Genomic DNA, 19238 nt, shown 5'->3' on the forward strand with positions numbered 1-19238 from the left:
ATTACATTAATCTTACACTTCCTCCCAGAAGCTTATACAGTAGTACTTCAGGTTACAGACTCTGCTAAACCAGAAATAGTACCTTGGGTTAATAACTTTGCTTCAGGATGAGAACAGAAATCGCGTGGCGGCGGCATGACAGCAGCAGGAGTTCCCATTAGCTAAAGTGGTACCTCAGGTAAAGAACAGTTTCAGGTTGAGAACGGACCTCCGGAACGAATTAAGTTCTTAACCTGAGGTACCACTGTAGTGGGTTTATGTGGTCCCCTCATTTTATTCACAAAGCAAGCCTATGAGGTATGTTAGGCTGAGATACTGTCGCAGTGAGCTTCATGGCTGAGTTCAGATTTGAATATTTTTCTCTGATAGGGCCAGTCCTACCATTACATAGAGTGAGCCGGGTTGCCTTAGGCGGCAATGTAGAATGACCTGGTTCAGGGTTCCAGCTAGCCAGCCAAATCCGTTCCATTCTCACCTCACTTTTTTCCCCTTCCCCACCCCGTCAATCAGTATTTTGTGCCCACTGAGCATGCTCAGTGTTCAATGAGCGATTTTGGGATCTCCCATCTTAGGATTTTTTAAATAGAAGGTTTCCCCCTTTTTGTACTTCTGCAAACCTTGGGCTTCCCCCAAGTCTGCTGATAATTCTCCTTTGTGCATGGATGGTGCTGTTTTCATTGCAGAAAGATCCACACTTTGAGAAGGAGTTTGGGTTTGGTATTAGTACGTAGGATGGAGATGCGGAGACTCCAATTTGCGTTTATGAGAAAGAGAGAGAGAAAATATATATACTCCACCAGCAATATTTCTGGAGGAGGACGGCTTTCTGTTTTTTTGCCAGCCACTGTTCTCCCTGGAACCATCTGCCTTGCACACCCTCCAGGACGTCGAGCCAAGAAGGGGCCTCCTCACTCCTTCCTGCCTCCTGCCAGTGTCTGTGTGGGAAGGGGGGGTTGCCTCTTCCTGTCGGGGATGTAGAACTTCTCCCTCAAGCTTGGCTGGCTCCGAGTCTCTACTTTCCTGCCTCTCTTCCAGAAAGTGGCAAAAAGCTCCTGGGGGGCGAAGGAGGAATGTAAAACAGACATACTTTCCACTATTCTACAAAGTACCGTGTGGCTAAAAACTTGAACTGAGGCCTGGTGAGGGCTAGTCCCTGAAAAGTAGCCAGCTTGCCAATTTGAGCCTTCCTTGTGGGAAGAGGGCTGGGGCCGGCCCTATTATGAGACGCGCTGAGTCACTTGTCTCAGGTGTCAGATTGAAGGGGGGCGGTGGAATGAATGCCACCCCCCACTGCCTTGCTAAGCCACCCCCCACCCCCGGCTGCTAGAATGAGTTTGCCCCCTTGCCAGCCGCTGCTTGAGCTCTCGTTTCCGGCAGCTGCCTTGGCTAGACGTTTTGACACGGTGCTGTGAGACTTGGGACACCTTCGCTGCTGTGCTTGCAGTAAGTAGCAGTTGCCCGTCTTGTTGGGTGCAGCGGCTGGGGATGAGGGGTGGTCCTGCCTTGCTTCAGGTGGCAAAATGGCTTGGGCTGGTCCTGGCTGTAGGGCACCTGTTTTGCATGTAAAACAAGGATGTAGTACCTTGGCCTTGGGGATATGAGTGCCACTGCCTGGTTCTCTTTATCAAGCCCTTGGGACTCTTTGTCACTCGCCCTCTTGAGTGCTTTGGCCTGCCTGGAATGCGTCCTTGAGCAGTGATAACTGCTGCTTGCCAGAATGGAGGCTTGCATGTGCATTGGGTGTGTTTAGAAGGAAACCTCTTGACTTCTGTGTGGCTGGAATGCAACCTGCTGTACAAAGGTAAGAGTCACATGTATCTCTCTGCTTAAGTTTGCTTCTACCTCTCACATGTGCCTGGAAGGTTTGTTTGCTTGTTTATTTTATTTATATCCCACCTGCCTTCCAAAGAGCTCAAGGTAGCATTCCTGGCTCTTCCTTTCCCCTCACAACAACCCTGCAAGATAGGTTAGGCAGAGAGAGTGACAGGCCCAAGGCCACCAAGTGAGCTTCATGGCAGAGTGGGGATTTGAACCCAGGTCTCCCAGGCTGTGGTCCAGCAATCTAACCACTACACAACTCTGCCCGTGAGCTTCCTCACACCAGTGAAAAGGTTCCAGGTTCAATCCCTGCTGTCCCCTGTTAAATGATATTGAATAGTAGGCAGGAAAATTTCTCCGTTGGGAAGCCACCACCACACAAGGGCAACGAGTTTACTGGGTGATTTGGGATGCTGGTTTCAGAGGCAGATTTAGGGGAGTGTGACTGGTTTGGTCGCATTGGGTGCAGAGCCTCGGGGTTGGCACAGCTGTGATGTAGAATGGAAGGCAAGAGGCACCCAATTTTGGCATTGCCCAGGGCACCACTGGAGAGCCAGAGGTTCCTCACCATTGTCCCAAAGGATAAAGGCATCAATAGTACGCAGGATCTGGAGTGGATGGAAATTGAATGGAAAGGGGTAGCGATGTTAATGGATATGCAGCGGGATGTGTTTTACAAAAGAAGAGAAGACAAATTCCTCACTACTTATGCCAAAGAGGAAAAATGCATGGAGAATATCCTTTAAGCTCAGTGATTTCATAGATTGGCTAATTATACTCACTAGAGAAGAAGCAAGGGCAGTTAAATGATACAATAACAAACCCACCTCTTCAAAGAGAAGGATCTGATTGAAAGTTAAGAGATCGATTCAAATTAATTATCACCAGGAAATTATTATTTTTAAAAGCTTTATTCATTTTGACTCTTTGGGCACAGATGACTTGGCAAGTTACTTACGCAGCAGAGGTGAAACTGGGATCCCAATCAATCCAGGAAAGGAAAAGGCAGGCTGCAATGGGACTGAAGATCCTATGGAAGTGGAAGCTTGAAGGGTATAGTTGGCCAGGTAGACTGTTCCCCCAGCAACCAGGTAGCAAAGAGAGAGGACAAAATTCCTCCCTGGAGATGCTTTTGCCTGTCTCCAACAAAATGAGCATACTGCACCTGAAGACATTCATGTTTTGCTTAAACTATTCCACCTGCTGATAACCACAAAGATGGGATTTCATTATTATTATTATTAGTTTATATACTCCTTTCTGAAGTGGTATGTGGCTTTTTCCAGGGAGCCTCTGTTGGCCACCACATCTTTCTGGTTCTCGGGCATCATCCTGACACAATCCCCTCTCCTGACATGCACACCAGTGTATGTTACCTCCTGGCACTTTCCTTACAGGCCCCAGAGGTGACCAGTGGTGCCTTCCTGGATGTGTCATGGAAGGAGAACTCCTGAAGTATCTCTTGATGTAACGTGGTAATGAAATGTGTGAGGATAAGGATAGCCAGATGACACTTCTCTGACATCTGGAAGTTCCTCCAGCAGGCCTTGCCAAATACCTCAGCAGGGATCAGTTTGCTGTATTGATCACAAGTACTGGCACATGACTGGAAGGATCTAGACTTGGTGCCCATTGAGTTTGGCTTAAAGCAGGAGTGGGGAACCTTTTAAAGCCCACAGGCAACCTTCCAGGCAACCTTCTGGGGGAACCCAGTGGTGGGTGTAGCCAGAGGCAAAACATGCGTGAAACAACAGGTGTTACTCTTGTCTTTGTGCAGTAGGCCACATTCAAGTCACGCAAAGCTTGGAGGTTTCTAAGGCAAGCAAGAGGGCTTATCACAGCTCAAGGGCACAGTCCAGTCAGCCTAAAGCTCTCCAGGAGAGGGTGGAGCAGTGTCCATGAGAGAGAGTCCCAAGGGGCGGACAGAGATGCTTAATGGCCCCCAGGCTTGAGGTTCCTCACCCCTAAGCTAAAGCATAGAGGGTTACACATTGCCCCATCTTGTTTCCAAAGCACCCTGTCCATATATACCACTTCATATGGCGTATATGAGGCGGAAGAATTGCTGATGGTGTTGAAGAAAGCAGAGTATTCGATCAGTGGGACATTAGGTGCGTTTTCAAAGTTTGCCCTCCGGGGCCATTAAAGTTATCCTGCCAAGCAGGTAAGCAGGTGCAAGAATGTGGGGAGAGGCAGGAGAACAAAGGAGCACAATAAAAATAATAGGGAGTGCTGGCAGAAGACGTGTGTTTCTGGGACAGTCCTAGCTCCACAAGGGGGGCTCTTAAAGAAAGAGCAGGGTAGAGTGAAAAGGCAGGTAAGACTAACACTCTCAGCACACAGCCAGGGAGATGTATTCATACATCTCTTGCCTTGTGCCCAGCTGGACTATATACTTCAGCCTGGTCTTCCGCTCCCCACCCCCCCTAAATAAGATTCATTGTTTCTTCCTTTGCCTGGTGGAAGAGTTAGCAAGAGAGGGGAGAACAGTGAGCTAAGAGGAGGTGCAGCAGGCAGCAGCTGTAATGGGGGGGGACAAGGGAGAAAGGTGGGGGGAAGCGGGAAAGCTGAGGGTGGGGAGATGCAGATGCTGTCGCAGTGCTTCTTCTTCTCTGGGCCCCTCTCTGGCAGGTGACATCACCGTTCTGGCACCGAAAGAAGGAGAAAAAGCACCAAATCCTGTTTTCCCTACCATTGTGTAATCTTAGGCAGCCTCTTCTATACCTGGGATTAGGAGAACTGATTTTTTTAGACATAGTAGCATACCCTCTCCTTTTTAGAAATGTAAAATAAAGCCCTGTTTCTGCAAAATACATGAATATGTGCTCTTGCATTTGGTCCTGTCCCCCCCCATAGAAAGCTACACCCAACAGATGGTTGCTTGCACAAAGGCAACCTAAAAGTGCAGCCCTGATTCACTGTCATTGCAGATGTGCTCTGTATCCACGTAACGCTGTAATAGGTTTCGAGGCACTCCAACTTCTTCATCAGTTGTATGTGAGCACTGAGCTTTTCACTATGAGGTTTTTATAAGCCACCCTGCAGATCTGGCCCTACCGTTAGGGAGAATAAGGTTGCTGCAGCAGATGATGAGGGCAATTCTCTCTGTGTGTCTTGCACAGCTCCCCATATTCCCTAAGGGAGCCTGATGTCCTTTGGCACATTGTCCTTTTGCCACTGCAGAAAACAAGATTCATATGCCAGTCCGGTCAGTTTCTGTACAAGGAATTTTAGGAGGTGGGGGTCTGTATCTTGTCCTTCACCTCAGGCAGCAAAATGTTTTGGGCAGAAAACTGCATGGTCCGTAAACCATTTGAAGAAACGCGGAAATAAAAAGAACAAAACGTCTCAAAATCTTGTGGCGTTTTAAAGACGAAGGGCTGCATCCAAACCTAGTCCTATTTAGAGTAGGCTCATTGAAATGAATGAATGTGACCCTGGTCATTAATTTCAATGGGTCTATTTGCGTATGACTAACACATTGGATACAACCCTAACAAATGTCTCATGACGTAAGCTTTTGGGTGTGCTACAAGACTCTTAAATTGTTTTTGCTGTGACGGAGTAACACTGTTACCCCTTTGGAAATAAATACAAGAGCTAGTGGTACAAATAAGTCAATTCTAAAGGGTTGTAATGGTCACCGTCTGCTACAGGGTTTGTTTTTTTAAGGTTCAATTCAGGGTGGATTTGATTTAAATCAAATCGATTTAAATCACGATTTAAATCACTAGTCAGTAAGACTTGATTTAACCCCCCCTTTTTTTACAGAAAGGCATTCCTGCTGGTATAATCTTAATATTTACAATGAGATGAAGGTTTCATTTTTTGGGAATAACAAATTGTCAGAGTAGTTTTTACAACTATATCAAAAATTACTGATTTGGTTATACATATACAGATAATTATGAAATTATTGTGAGGTTTAGTAAGTTAACTGTTTATATTTGGACAACTTTTCTGCTGTACTTTATTGGAAGGAGAAAAACAATCATTTCCTTAATAACAATTTAAACAATTTATTTAACTAAAACAATAACATTGTAGCATATGTATCCATGTTTTTTAACTGATGTGGTTAAACTTTTATATACTGTATATACTTAGACTGAGTTTTAACACACATGAAAAACTTAAAACAAATCCTTATTTCCTGATGGCCTTTGGACTATAACGTAACTTAAATAGAAAACTATCTTTAGAAATACTTTTTCCTCCAAAAGCATTTTATTTTAAAAATCCAATTTAAATTTAAAAAATCATTTTTTTTAATTTTTAAAAATCATTGATTTTTATCCACCCTGGTTCGATTGATGGTATAGTTCCATGGACCCCTCCAGAATTTTCACATTTCAGTACCCAGCAGTGTGTTCCTGTGTCAGCGGATCTTGCCTCTAGGTACGAGGCTTTGGATTGCAGAATACCCTCTTTTTTGGACATGTGTTTCATTCCACTTCTGAATAGACATGGAAGGGATTAAAAACCAAGAAAGAAACTTTTAGCACTTTAACAACTTACAAGTTTGTCCATGGCATAAGTTTTCATAGACTTTGGTGTGCTTCAAGAAAACTTGTTCCTTAATAAATTAAGCCGCCTAGGTGCCAAAAGACTGTTGTTTTCTAATGCAGAAGTCTAACACGACTACCCCCTGGAAATGTACAGGACTACACAAAGGGGAAGGGTCACAGTTCAGTGATAAGAGCATCTGCTTTGCACACCAAAGGTCTCAGCTTCAGTCCCTGGCCTCTCTAGGTAAAGCTGGGAGTCACCCTGTCAAAAAACCCCGGAGGGGCACTGCCAGTCAGTGCAGGTAATACTCAGCTAGATAGGCCAGTGCCTTGTTTGGTACAGGGTAGCTTCTAGCATGTGCCCTGTAAATCAAGCCCACCACCACCTGATTCTGCAGTTTTTGGGATTTTTTTTTGAAAACAAAGCAAAATAAATAAATAAATTGCAATAGGTTTGCAAAGTCGTTTGATCTGGATTCTGAAACCAATGCAGGAAAGCACGGCACCCGTAGCAAGTTAGAAGAATTAAAAGGTTTGCATCTGATTCAATGTGCTTGCACGTGGTACGAAAAGGGTTCTTGCTACTCGTGATTAGGTGCATTTGGAAGGTCTGGCACAATGGCTGCCTCTTGCTGTTGGCCCCTTTCCCTCGCAGCCTCTTTCTCTCTCTCTCCCCCGCCCCCACCCCCATTTCCTTTGCTGGGTGGAGCTGCGGAAGGAATGAGCTCACAGCTGCTAATGTATTCCAGATGGAACCTCGGCTGCTCTGTTCTCAGACTTTGGCACCTTCCCAGACTCTTTCTTCCCTGCTGCCCCCTCATGCCCCCTGTTCTTTTTACACGCTGCCAATCTCTGTGCGCTGCGCCGCCGCCGCCAGCTCCCTTGCTGCCCTGTCCCATTTGGCTCGCCGCTAGGGGGCAGTGATCTGGCGTGAGGCTTCAGCCAATGCTTGCAGGTAGCCACGACCGCTGCATCTCTTCTGTGAGTTTGCTAAAACAAATAAAAATGTGCTTTTAAAAAAAATGGACAAGATCAAGTACAAGAGGCCCTTGGCAGCAGCGCAGCAAGTCCCGTGTCATGCAAAACAGCAAAGGACATTGCGTTTGTGCTGAGAAGGCACCGGTGCAAGTGGTTGGATCTAGCAGTGGTGGAGTTTGTCCTGGAGTATTTAATGGTCTGGGAATTGGCATAGATTCCCTGGTGATTGTATGGGCATTAAAGAGCCAGGGAGCTGGCGATGGGGCAGAAAGGGAAGGTGCAGGGGAGGCTACTGTTGGATGCTGTTTTCCCCTCACTATGCTCTCTCTGTTTGCAGGAGCCTGAGCCGGTTGAAGAATGCGTCCAGAGTACGCTGGCCGCCTTGTACCCCCCCTTCGAAGCCACTGCCCCCACCCTGCTGAGCCAGGTCTTCGAGGTGCTGGAGCGGACGTACCAGCACGACGCCCTGCGCTACACCCTCGACTTCCTTGTTCCTGCCAAGCACATCCTGGCTCGCATCCAGAGTGAAGCCTGTGTGAGCTGCTGCATCGGTTTGGCTCTGTTCCTCCGGAGTATACCTCTGAGTGGGAAATCTAGCTCAGCACAGGGGCAGTATAAAAGCATTCTGTTCTGACGCTGGAATCCCATTACAGACCTGTAGAACCACAGCTGGTGGACTTCCCCTTCTGCGTTAGAGCTCGCTCCAAGAGTCAGGCTGAGTCTTATTAACTCCAGCATCCCCCTTGCTCCAGACAATAAGTTCCAAACACATCAACCTTGTACCCCCATTTGAGTGTTGGCAGATATGGGTGGGTGGCAGTTTAGAGAAGGAGTGTACATTTTCTTTAGCTTTAGGGCTCCTTGAAATGTTAAGCCGTGCACTGGGCTTCTCTCTCCCCTCCCCTCCCCATCAGTTGTGTGGATTCCATGATAGTGCCATGCAAAAGCAGGAACTGTGTGCATCATGAAAATCTCAGCTTTGGTGCAGAAACCAAGTTTTTAGCCCATAAGATGCTGGAGGGATTCTTATAAATCCTTCGACTGTTGAAATGCCAGCTGCCAGAGGAGGGTGGGACAGGATTTCTCATTATCATGGAGTGGCTCTTTGCCCCTCTGCGAGGTTGGCAGAAGCAAAATAGATGGTGCAAAATAAACAAATCTTCAGTATATTCATTGTCACGGGACTTAGCATTTCTTGATGCACAATTTTCTTTTCTCCCAAGGCAGTGCTGCATATATAATTCTGTGCCTCTCTTTCCCACTGTTGCAGGCTCAGTATAGTGGCTTTGTGTTCTGCCACGAGGGTTGGCCACTGTGCCTCCGCGAGAAGGTCCTAGTGCAGCTGGGCTCGCTGCCCTGGCAGCACCTCTGCCCTGGCGATTTCTACCTGCAAGTGGTGCCTCACCGGGAGTGCTCTCCGCGTCTGGTGCTGAAATGTCTCTCCCCAGAGGGCCGTGGCGTCCAGGAGCTGCCTGTGTCCTCTGACTCCTACCCCTTCCTTTTCACCGTCGAGTGGCTCAATGGCATCAACAAGGAACGCAGAGCGGGGCGCCTGGAGCGTTGCCTCCTGGCTGCTGGAGAGAAGGTGCTGAGCCTGCCCTGGCCGGAACTGGTCTACCCCCAGTTTGTGCACAAGGACGGGTTCATTGTGGGTCAGCGGTGCCCTGCGGATTTGCCTCCTGAGGTCCTGGGGGCCCGGAGCCCTGGAGACGGGCGCCATTCAGGCGGCGAGAACCGGGAGTCCGAGGGGGAATACGTTCACCTCCTGGAGGTCAGCCCCACCCTGCACCAAGCCCCCAGGATCCCACAGCCTTGCGGTACCCAAATCCAGACAATGCCTACTCGCAAGGGGCACAATAAGAGCAGGAGCCGGCGCCATCGGGCCTGGCTCCACCACAAGTCTGGGTGTGGGGAGAACTTTGCCTTGCGCCAGGCCTGTAAAACCCAGGAGGCAGAGAGGTGCAGCCGAGAAAGCAGCACTCGGGGGGATAGGGTTGAGCAGCAGAGAGGAAATCCTACTCTAGTCCTGGGTTTAGCATCAGAAGCCTCTCAGGAAGTGGTAAGCTTGAGTCCTGGACAACAAGAGCAAAACCAGAGCCCCTCTGGAACTGAGGCACGGGCTGCCATTTTTGATGTTGTTGCTGCTGCTGCTGCCACTGAGGACACAGGACAAGGGAAAGCTGAGGTGCCAGGAACTGCCCACCACGATCCTGCTCGTTCCAAGGAGGACAGTAATGAGAACCACTCTCCGGCTGCAGCCACACCCAAACGCACCTCTAAGGGAAACCGCAGGAAGAAAAAGGGGGCCGGGAGAGGAGGCGGCGGACGAATTAGACAGGGGGTCGATCCGGCTAGCAAAGAAGAAACAGCTTCTACCGATACAAAAGAGCCCAGGAAAGAGGAAATTTATGTTGGTACAAGGGAACAGGATTCGAGGAATGCAGAAGCTGTAATTAGCACCCAAGAGCAAGCAGCTAGCATCGAGGACTGCTGTGTCAGCATCGCAGTTTGCGGCAGCACCCAGGAGAGAAGTAGCGTCCCTGGGGATCGAAGCCTTGTCGCCGGAGAGGAGGTTGTCAGTGCCAGTGAGTTGGCTGCTGGCACTGGAGAATGTACTGTTAACACCAGGGAGCCAGAGGGTGATGCAGAAAAGTGCTCTCTTTCTGTTGGCGATGGTGGCATTGGCACCAGCGGAAGGGGCATCGGCAGAGAAGGCCCGGGCCTTTGTGCTGAAGATCCAGCTGCTTCTGCTGAGGCTGACGGACCTGCAGTTGGCAGAGAGGAGCAGAGCATCAGCCCCCCAGGGCAAGGGGTGGATGGTACTGAAGGGCCTTGTATGGGAGAACAGGGCCTCCCCGTTAGCACTGAAGAAGCGACGTTGATCCCATTGCCAAAGAAGAAGGAGCCAAGTGCTGATGGGAGAGAGGAAGCCTTAAGTACTGCAGCTGATCAGGGCGCAGAGGAAACACAGAATTCCCCTCACCGTGCTGCAGTTCATCTTGGGCAGGCTGTAGACTGGGCGCTTGTGCTGTCGGGTGTCTTTGCTCTAACAGGTAAGTGACAAAGCAAGGCTATCTTGGGTCCAGATAGTCATCTTTTCAGGATTTGAAACAGCCTTGTTCTGTGCTTCTTGTAACCCTTAGGATGTGCAGAAAACTTTGTCCCCCTATGCTTCTGTATTCACAACAGTGTGGGAATACAGTGTCGGGATTATATTCATTTTATAAATGGGAAAACTGAGGCCTTGGTTAGCTTATCCACTCACACTACAATCAAAAGCTGGTTTTAAGTCAGTTGAGGCATCTCCCCAGGCAATGCTGCTTTTGAATGAGGAAGTCATAGCTGTTGCAAAGGATCCCACAAACTCACTGGGTAAGGGTAGACAAGCCATCAGCTTTCAGCTTTTGCCCGCTCCCATCTGTCCTACAGGTAAAATAAAATTGCTTTGTCTTACAGGGCTGTTGCAAAGATTATTGCGATTAAAGCACCATCTACGTGTTAAATGTAATTATGGATTGCGAGGATCCACCTGTTGGATGATGCTTGTGACATCTCTGCGGCGAGTCACATAGATCCCTCCTACTTCTACCTTTTCTGTTTTAAGAAATGGCTTTCCACCTTGGATAGGCTTTTCCCTTTTGTTATCATCTTTCTCCTTTGGAGGCTGTGCACTCCCAAGTTGTTGGAGTGTCCCTGGAATGTTTATTCTCTCTGTCTCTCCTCTGCCCTTCTCCACTACGCAGGGATGGGGAAGTAGTGCCAGAGATGCTGGGTGAGGCTAGTGCTAAGAGAAAACCATAAACAGGTACAAATTTGGTTCAGAGCTGCCCTTAACCCAGAGGTGCATTCAGGTGAGGAAAGGCCACCTGGGGACATAGATTTTGGTTGCCATTGAAAATGGTGGAGTGGGAGGCAGGCAAGTCTGGCCCACAGGGCACAATCAACCAACTGGTCCTCCTGGCTAAAATTAGTAGGAGCTGTGTGAGAGCCCATTATGCAGCTTCTTTTAATTTCAGTGGGGCATGTGCAGAAGAATTCTCCAGTGGATTGTGCCCCATATTAACCAGAGTGCAGAACAGTGGAAGTGCCCTTTGGATTTTTCACCTTGGGAACTTGGGATGGGAGTCCAACACCAAGTCTGGAATTCTGTGCGCACTGCATGAGAGCAAATCCCATCAAATGCAGTACTGCTTAACTTCCCAGTAAATATGCATAGGCTTGGGAAGCATGGATTAGAATGGAGGTACTCTGGCGAGTGGGAAACCCAAGGGGCCATTGCACACTGCAGCCTGTGTCTGACTGTGCATAAGATCTGTGCAAAACTAGTCTCCTTGGGCTTCCCAAACCGACTGTCCTTTCGCCCACATTTTGCCATCTTCCTCAACATCACAAGGTCTGAGCAAAACAAACCTCCTCACATGCCACATCACAGCAGTTTGCAAAAACCACTCCCTAACCCAAAGCCACAAGACACGACCCAAAATAACACCAGAGCCTGATCACGTTACCAGAGGCCTGTGGCTTGCAAAATGGGAGGCCGACCTCCCTGAGGGCAGTCACTAAAGGGAAGCGTAAACAAAGGCAGGACAGAAAGGAAGGGAAAAACTGGAATGTTACAGGGGAGGACAAAGGGAGGAGCTGCTTCAAAAAGGCATAATATTAGTGGCACTCTTTAGGATCCCTCTATATTTAACAAACTGGTCATCAGAAGTAACAGTGCATCTGAATATGTGGTTAAGCGCCATTATTCTCTTTGAATTTGCCTCATCCTTTTCCCTCTCCCAATTTAGCTTTTTGGTGTGCCAGTGAGATGATAAGAGGGGGATCAGAGGACTCTCCACACACAGAAAGAACATGGGGCTTCACACTCTGTTTACCATGCCATCCATATATGTTTAGAGCATGTTGAAAGGAACTCTGTATATGCACTGCTATACGTGCATAAAACTTCTCCAAGCAAGGGAGAACTCTGTGGTATTCCTAGGCCTCCTTCTGACACACACTGAATGAGTTGAGGGGCAGGGCATGGCCACTTGGTACATCAGTGGAAGTGGGCAGAGACCTCCCCCCACATCTTTTTCCAGTGTGTGTGTGGTTATTTGAACTGTCTGAAGAACAGCCCTATCAGAACAGATCAGAGCAGCAATTAGTCCCATGTTCAGCAGCAGCCAATCAGATGCCTTTGAGAGCTCAAAAGCAGGGTGTGCTAGGCAATATCTCCCCCCACCCAAAAAAAAATCTGTTCCCAGCATCTGGTATTCAGAGCTAAACTGCTCCACTAGCATGAAGGTTCCATTTCGCTTTCGTGGCTAATAACCTTTGATTGACCTGTTTTCCCCTGCATTCATTTAATCCATTTTAAGAGCCATCTAAACTGAGGTTAGGGGGAAATGCTGTTTCCTTTCAACTGATGTGGTAGAGACCTTTGGGGCTGGATCCAAAGGTTCTTGCTTCCTCTGTTGGAAAGCTTTTTCCTTCAATAGAAGAACATCCATTGGCAGAAGACTCAGAGGAAGCAAAGTACAAGAACTTTGGGATCTGATTGCTGCCCTTTCCCACAGCACATCAACTTAGTGATGACAATGTGCTCCTCTGTGCAACACCACAGTGCTTTGAAAAAGACCTGTAGGGCGGGCTTACATTTGTATAGGGCAGGGATGGAGAACCCTTGGCCCGCTAGGTGTTGCTGAACTACAACTCCCATCAGTCCCAGCGAACATGGCCAAAGATCTGGGATGATGGGAGTTGTAATCCAGCAACATCTGGAGGGTGGCATGTGTTCCCCATCTGTGCTGTAGGGCAATATATCCCAGCACACAATACAGCAGTAGGGGAAACGGAAGAATTTCCATTACAGTGACAGTGTGTCACCATCTGGGTGTGTGTTTATAAGAACAGGTAACTTAAAGAAAAAGATAACTCGCTTGGCAAGATTTTCCTAAAGGAAAACAATGAAAGGTGGGTGGGGAGTGTCTTTTAAACAGCCTTAATTCTGTCAGTTATGAATGATACAACTTTCATATCTGCAAAGCAATTGCAAGTCACAAAAGTGGAGCACTGACACTATTTCTGAGCAAACATCAGACCCTCCAATTGTCCCTATTTTCCAGGGACAGTCCCTGATTTACAGAAGTTGTCCCAGTTTCTGATTTGATCCCAGAATGTCCCACTTTTCCTTAGGATGTTCCGATTTTCATCAGAGAAATTTTGCAGGGTATGGAGTTATCTGACCCGTGAGCCGTCAGAAGGCAGCCCTGTACAGCGGTACCTCGGGTTACATACGCTTCAGGTTACATACACTTCAGGTTACAGACTCCACTAATCCAGAAATATTACCTTGGGTTAAGAACTTTGCTTCAGGATGAGAACAGAAATCGTGCGGCAGCAGCAGGAGGCCCCATTAGCTAAAGTGGTGCTTCAGGTTAAGAACAGTTTCAGGTTAAGAACGGACCTCCGGAACGAATTAAGTACTTAACCCGAGGTTTTTATATACGTTGGAAGTTGCCCAGAGTGGCTGGAGCAACCCAGTCAGATGGGTGGGGTATAAATAGAAAATTATTATTATGGAATAGGGCTTCCCTATTTTCATTGGAGAAATGTGGCAGAGTATGGAACATTCAGGGTCTAGGTATCTGGAGATATCCCTCCTTCCCCTCTACCCAAAAAGAACAATGCATACTATGGCTTTGATGGATCCTTAGTTAACTTATGGAAGCTCATAGAAATAAAGTTTTCTGTCCCTTCCTCTTACCTGCTGCCACCCTCACAAAGCCTTCATTGAGGGCCTGTGTGTGTGCTCCCTCTTGAGAAGGGAGGAAGGAATGGGAAAACTTTCTCTATGTGAACTTCTTTAAGTGAAATTATCTTAGAATTCAAGCTCTATTCTTTCATTGTTTGGGAGGGGGGCTGAGCTTCCATTTAGGCTTTTTGGAGGGTTTTATGTAGCTCTTCTGCGAAGGCAGGAATTAGAAACTTTCCTTCTGTGAACTCTCTTATTCTAACATCTTAGGATCTAGGCCTTTGTGCTCAGTGTGTTTGCTGTTATGGAGCAAATAAATTATAGGAACTGGTAGGAAATGGATTTTTTTTTTCAATCAGTAGGAAATTACTGCTTTTTTTCCAACCCCAAAAGGCAACATAACCCTGGGAAGATGGTGCAGTAACTATTTTATGGAGCATGAGCTCAGGGATTCTTCCTGTAATAGTCTATTTTTAAAAAACGTTTTGTGTTGGTTTGGTAAATAGGCATGGCTTGCATATGGCAATGGCTAAAATCTGCCCTCTTTAATCTTGTATTATCTCTGCTTTAGCATGCAAGCATAGCAAACTTCTTCATTGATATAGTTGCATCTGGGCTTTCCCACACACTTAACATGCAGCAAAAACAAGGTTTGCAACCATCTGTATACTTGGCAAAGGGCTGCAGCCAAGTTTGCTTCTCTGAGGGAAGCATGTGTTTTGTCTCATTCACAGGCTGCGTTTTGAGATGTATACTTAAACCTTAAGGTGTACCCTTTAGAACTGCAATGTGTGAACAATTTAATTATATGGTGGGGATTTGAGTGGCATCTAAGCTCAGTGTGATTTCAGAGGAGGGAACAAGGATTAACTGTGAGTCAGGACTAAACTGGATCAGACCCCTTGGCTGTTCCACAGCCTTACAGCAAGTAAGGGAAGCCAGTGGCCTGTGAGCCAGATCCGGGCCACAGAGCCTTTCTAACCAGCCCTTAGAAAGAGCATGTCACAAGCCTCACCCCCCTTCTCAGCTCTACTTCACTGTGATGCCTGCCATCATTTTGTTCAACCGGCATCAAAAGGTTCAGGAACCATCAGAACTTATGTTTCCCCATATCCTCAAATGCTTGCTAAGGTCTTCATTTAAAACTGTGCACTTTAGAGTAGTGGTTTTAAAGGCTTCTATCCCTTGCTATTCCCAGTGAAAAAAGTGGCTGTTAAGAAGAAAGGCTCTGTCAGACCTCACTCCAAGTTCCTGCTTGCCTTGAAGCAGTGGGCCCAAATGCTTTTTTTGCCCCTCAACTTTCTTGATAGGTTCTGGAAGCCGCAACCCTCTCTCTCTCTCTCTCTTTTTACTGCTGTTTGCTGTTTCCCAGTAGCTGGGGTTGGGTGGCAACGCAAGAAAAGGAAGTTTGGAGTCAATGAAATTTGGATTTTGAGTGGCTAACCTGCTCGTTTGTTTGAATCAGGACCGGGAGCTTTCCCAGGTTCCAGGACAAATGTACCTCACGTTTTTCTTCTGATGCTCCCTCCACAGGAGGAATGGACAGGTCAGGACGGCCCTTGCTGATTGTGGTGCCTCAGCCTCTTCGGGATGAGCTGCCACCAGGACAAACGGATCTAGTCAATACCATGAGATACCTGTACTCCCTTCTCAGGTAAACTTTTACCTCAAGATGCAGCTCCTCCGAAGGTGACCCAGCAGGAGATAAAGTGTGTCGGCTTGAGTAAACAGCTGTGCTAACAAAGATGTAAATAGTCTTCGAGTGAGGCTGATTGTCAGGATTTCTTTCCAAAGAAAAATAAAATAAATTCATCAAGAAAGGTTGAAAGTTCAATAAATTCTCCTCAGCATCGTCATAAAATAGCAAGCTAACAGAAACCGCTTTGGAAAGCCATTAACAGTCAAATTGGCTTAAATTTGTAACTTAAAGCTGCTTTGACACATGATGCTAAAAAGTGCCTTTGAGGCATTGTTTGCACCTAGTGTGAGTGTTTTCATGAGCTAATGTGGCATCATGGTTAAGGGCATGAGCAGTGAGCTGGAAAAAAACCCCTCAGTTCATATCTTGCCATGAATTCATTTCATGGCTTTAAGCCAGGGATGGGGAACCTGTGGCCTTCCTGTTGCTCTTTGACTCCTGACTCCCGTCAGCCCCAGCTTGCATTCAGAGGACCTCGGATTCCCCAGCCCTGCTTTAAATAAGCCACTAGATCCCACCGCCCTCTCCTCATCTGTGGAGATAATAATGCAGGCCTACCTTATAAGGGCCAGTAAACTGTGCTGATATAATGTATGTGGAGCGCTTTGAACACCATGATGTTAATTAGTACCATTCAGTGCACAGTTGCTGTCAGTTCTCTACTTCTTAATTTGGAATTGTTAACAACAAAGAATTTCCTCCTGTGCCTTGTGTGTACTAATGATAGTACACAGAAATATATATATATACACAGAAATTTCTTCAGTTTTCTCATCTGTACAACTGTGGCCCAGAGTGGGGTTATTGTGAGGATAATCTAAGCCTTATGCTTCCATGAAGCCTGACCAGCTTTTGTACACTGACTTTGCTGCCCCTTTGATGACTTTGCAGCTCCATTTCCCCCTTTTCTCTTCACAATTGTTCCAGGCAAGAGCTGAAAGCCCGTGGGCTGACACTATTGTTGGACCTGAGCCAGGTGGATGACTGGGCCCTCCAGGCCCCTGTGCTGCTGCCGGCCATTAGGACATTCCAGGTATCTTCCTGACACAACTGTAGGAGCTCTGTATCTGTGTCCTCGTGTTTTCTGCTCCTGTTCCTCAGGAGACAGGCTGTGGGTTTTGCTGATGCAGCAATAATTTACTATGGCAATATATTCAGAATGTAAAGGGGGGGGAGGAGAAGGTGCTCACTGTCACAGCCTTCCATATTTAGGATAGGTATGTATAATGGCATAATAACAATAATGATCATGGTGATGATTACGATTACATAATGAAAAGTGATCACCAACTCTTCTGCCCTGGACATCAAAATGGTACAGTGGTACCTCAGGTTACATACGCTTCAGGTTACAGACTCCGCTAACCCAGAAATATTGCTTCAGGTTAAGAACTTTGCTTCAGGATGAGAACAGAAATTGTGCTCCAGCGGTGCGGCGGCAGCAGGAGGCCCCATTTGCTAAAGTGGTGCTTCAGGTTAAGAACAGTTTCAGGTTAAGAACGGACCTCCGGAATGAATCAAGTACTTAACCCGAGGTACCACTGTACTGGATTAAAACAACAACAAAGCTTTCCACCCTTTTGAGAATATATTAATTTATTAATTAAATTTCTATCCCACCCAGAGGAGGGATGGGGTAGCAATACGGTAAAGCTTTGGCTTTTCCATTTCGTTGTCTGAGAGCCACTACTAAGAAGCCCTTTCTGTGACCCCTTGTTGCGTCTTGCATACCACAGAACACTGCAGCTCTTGTGGCTATGCCCTATGTCCAAGGCCCCCTCCTCTTCCCCAATCCACTTTTGCTCCCTCTGCCTGTATCTCAGAACCACCTCCCATCTTTTCTTCCTACTCTATGAAAGCCTTATGCAAATACGCCTCCATAAAGCAAAATCCTTTATCTTTTTAGGAGAGTGCTCCAGCCCCCATCCGTCAGCTGCTGGTGATATTGCCACCTGATGACCGTTTTGTACCCCATGAAGAGGAGCTGGCTTTGGAACCTGCTGCGGTAAGTTCTCCTATTTATTATTGTTTATATACCACTTTTTCTTCCAAGGTGCTCAAGGTAGTGTACATAGCCTCCTCTCTTCCCATTTTACCATCACAACAACCCTGTAAGGTAGCTTATGCTGAGAGACTGTGACTGGCCCAAGGTCACCCAGTGAACTTCATGGCTAAGGGGGGAAGGTCACTTATTGACTGCATTTCTGAATCACCTTTCTTCCCAAGGGATCCCAGTGCAATGCACAATAAAAAAGTACTTCCAATAAATAAAGCATAACAGATAGCCAAATATGATTTAAAAATATCAGAACCATTAAAACACAAAAAACCTTACCTGTAGTTGTTAGGTATTGAAGCAACTTTACTCGTTTTGTAAAAGCCTAGCAGAAGCATCTTCGGCTAGTGTCTCAATGTATAAAGGAAGGAGGAAAAATGTACCGCCAAATGGAGAGCATTCTAGTGTTGGGGTGTCACCACAGAGAAGGCCCTGTTGCATGCCCCTGTACCAGGAATGCTCATGGGAACAATGAGTAGAGCCTCATCTTGAAGAACAAGTTGGATGTTATTGGATTTTAATCCAGGCCTCCTAAGCCCCAGCCAGCACTCTATATGCAGAATAAAAATAGTGGAATATAAACATGACAAAATACTGCAGAGAGAACACTGAAAGAGACAACATAATTTGTACTTTGTCATACATAACTGTACTTCCAAGATGTGTGCGTGTATATAAATATATGTGTGTGTCTGTGTGCGTGTGTGATAATTATAAATAGCTAAGGACTGCCCCTCTCTTCTCTAATGTTAGTTTGGGCCTAACTTGAACCTAGGGTTCACGACTGGAGCAGAAGATGGGTGGTGAAGGGACTGGGGTTAGGCACTGATGCAAGGAGGCAGGATTGCCTCTGACCTAATAGACTCCTTTGCCCACAGGGGGTCAGAGTTCTCTCTCTTCCTGAACTGCCACATTATGTGGCTTTGGACCAGCTGACTCCGACACTAGGAGGGACCCTGAACTACTCAGCATGCAAATGGGTTGAGGAACACCAGGTAAGAGAGATTAACAAGGAAATGGACCTTGTGTGCTTCTGCACGTGGTTCATCCATGGAACCAAGGCAGCCTCCCCGCAGCCCTGCACAGAATCCCCCTGCCTTTCCTTCCTAGTGGTATATGGTTAATGTCATAGGCGCCAGCTCCCTGGATGCCACAGCACCCACAAAATTTCCCATGAAGGAGCTGGGCACCCACAAATTTTGGCGCGGTGTCCACAGGTAGCCTTTTCCTTACTGACTTTCAGCATATCCTTGAACCTTCTCACCCCACTCCAGCTGCATCCAGACTCTGTGTTAACTTGGGTCTCGTGTGGGCCCACAGACCACCAGCCACAAATGACAACGGGCCACTGTGACTCCTCCTTCTCTCACAAGGCATTTTCTCTGGGTGACCTTCATGTATATTCCAGCTCGGCACTTCTGTGGTACTTATCTTCCTCTG

At 47.1% G+C, this 19238-nt stretch overlaps 1 protein-coding gene across 5 annotated transcripts in view; it reads left to right on the plus strand.

Moving 5' to 3' along the window:
- The window catches only part of ARHGEF40 (Rho guanine nucleotide exchange factor 40), a 37305-nt gene that overhangs the window by 4672 nt on the left and 13395 nt on the right, over positions 1-19238 (plus strand). For 4 of the 5 annotated variants that reach the window (XR_008327369.1, XM_053363216.1, XM_053363214.1 and 1 more), the window contains exons 2-7: positions 7642-7839; positions 8575-10357; positions 15577-15697; positions 16670-16775; positions 17649-17747; positions 18677-18793. Coding sequence is in view for 4 of the 5 variants with exons in the window: in XM_053363216.1 (XP_053219191.1) it covers positions 7642-7839; positions 8575-10357; positions 15577-15697; positions 16670-16775; positions 17649-17747; positions 18677-18793 (2424 nt within the window). In the remaining variant the exon portion in view is untranslated. The remainder of the gene's footprint in view (positions 1-7641; positions 7840-8574; positions 10358-15576; positions 15698-16669; positions 16776-17648; positions 17748-18676; positions 18794-19238) is intronic. The other variant, XM_053363217.1, reaches the window with a different exon arrangement.

This window comes from Podarcis raffonei, chromosome 13 (genome assembly GCF_027172205.1).
Source record: "Podarcis raffonei isolate rPodRaf1 chromosome 13, rPodRaf1.pri, whole genome shotgun sequence".
NCBI classification, from domain to species: Eukaryota; Metazoa; Chordata; class Lepidosauria; order Squamata; family Lacertidae; genus Podarcis; species Podarcis raffonei.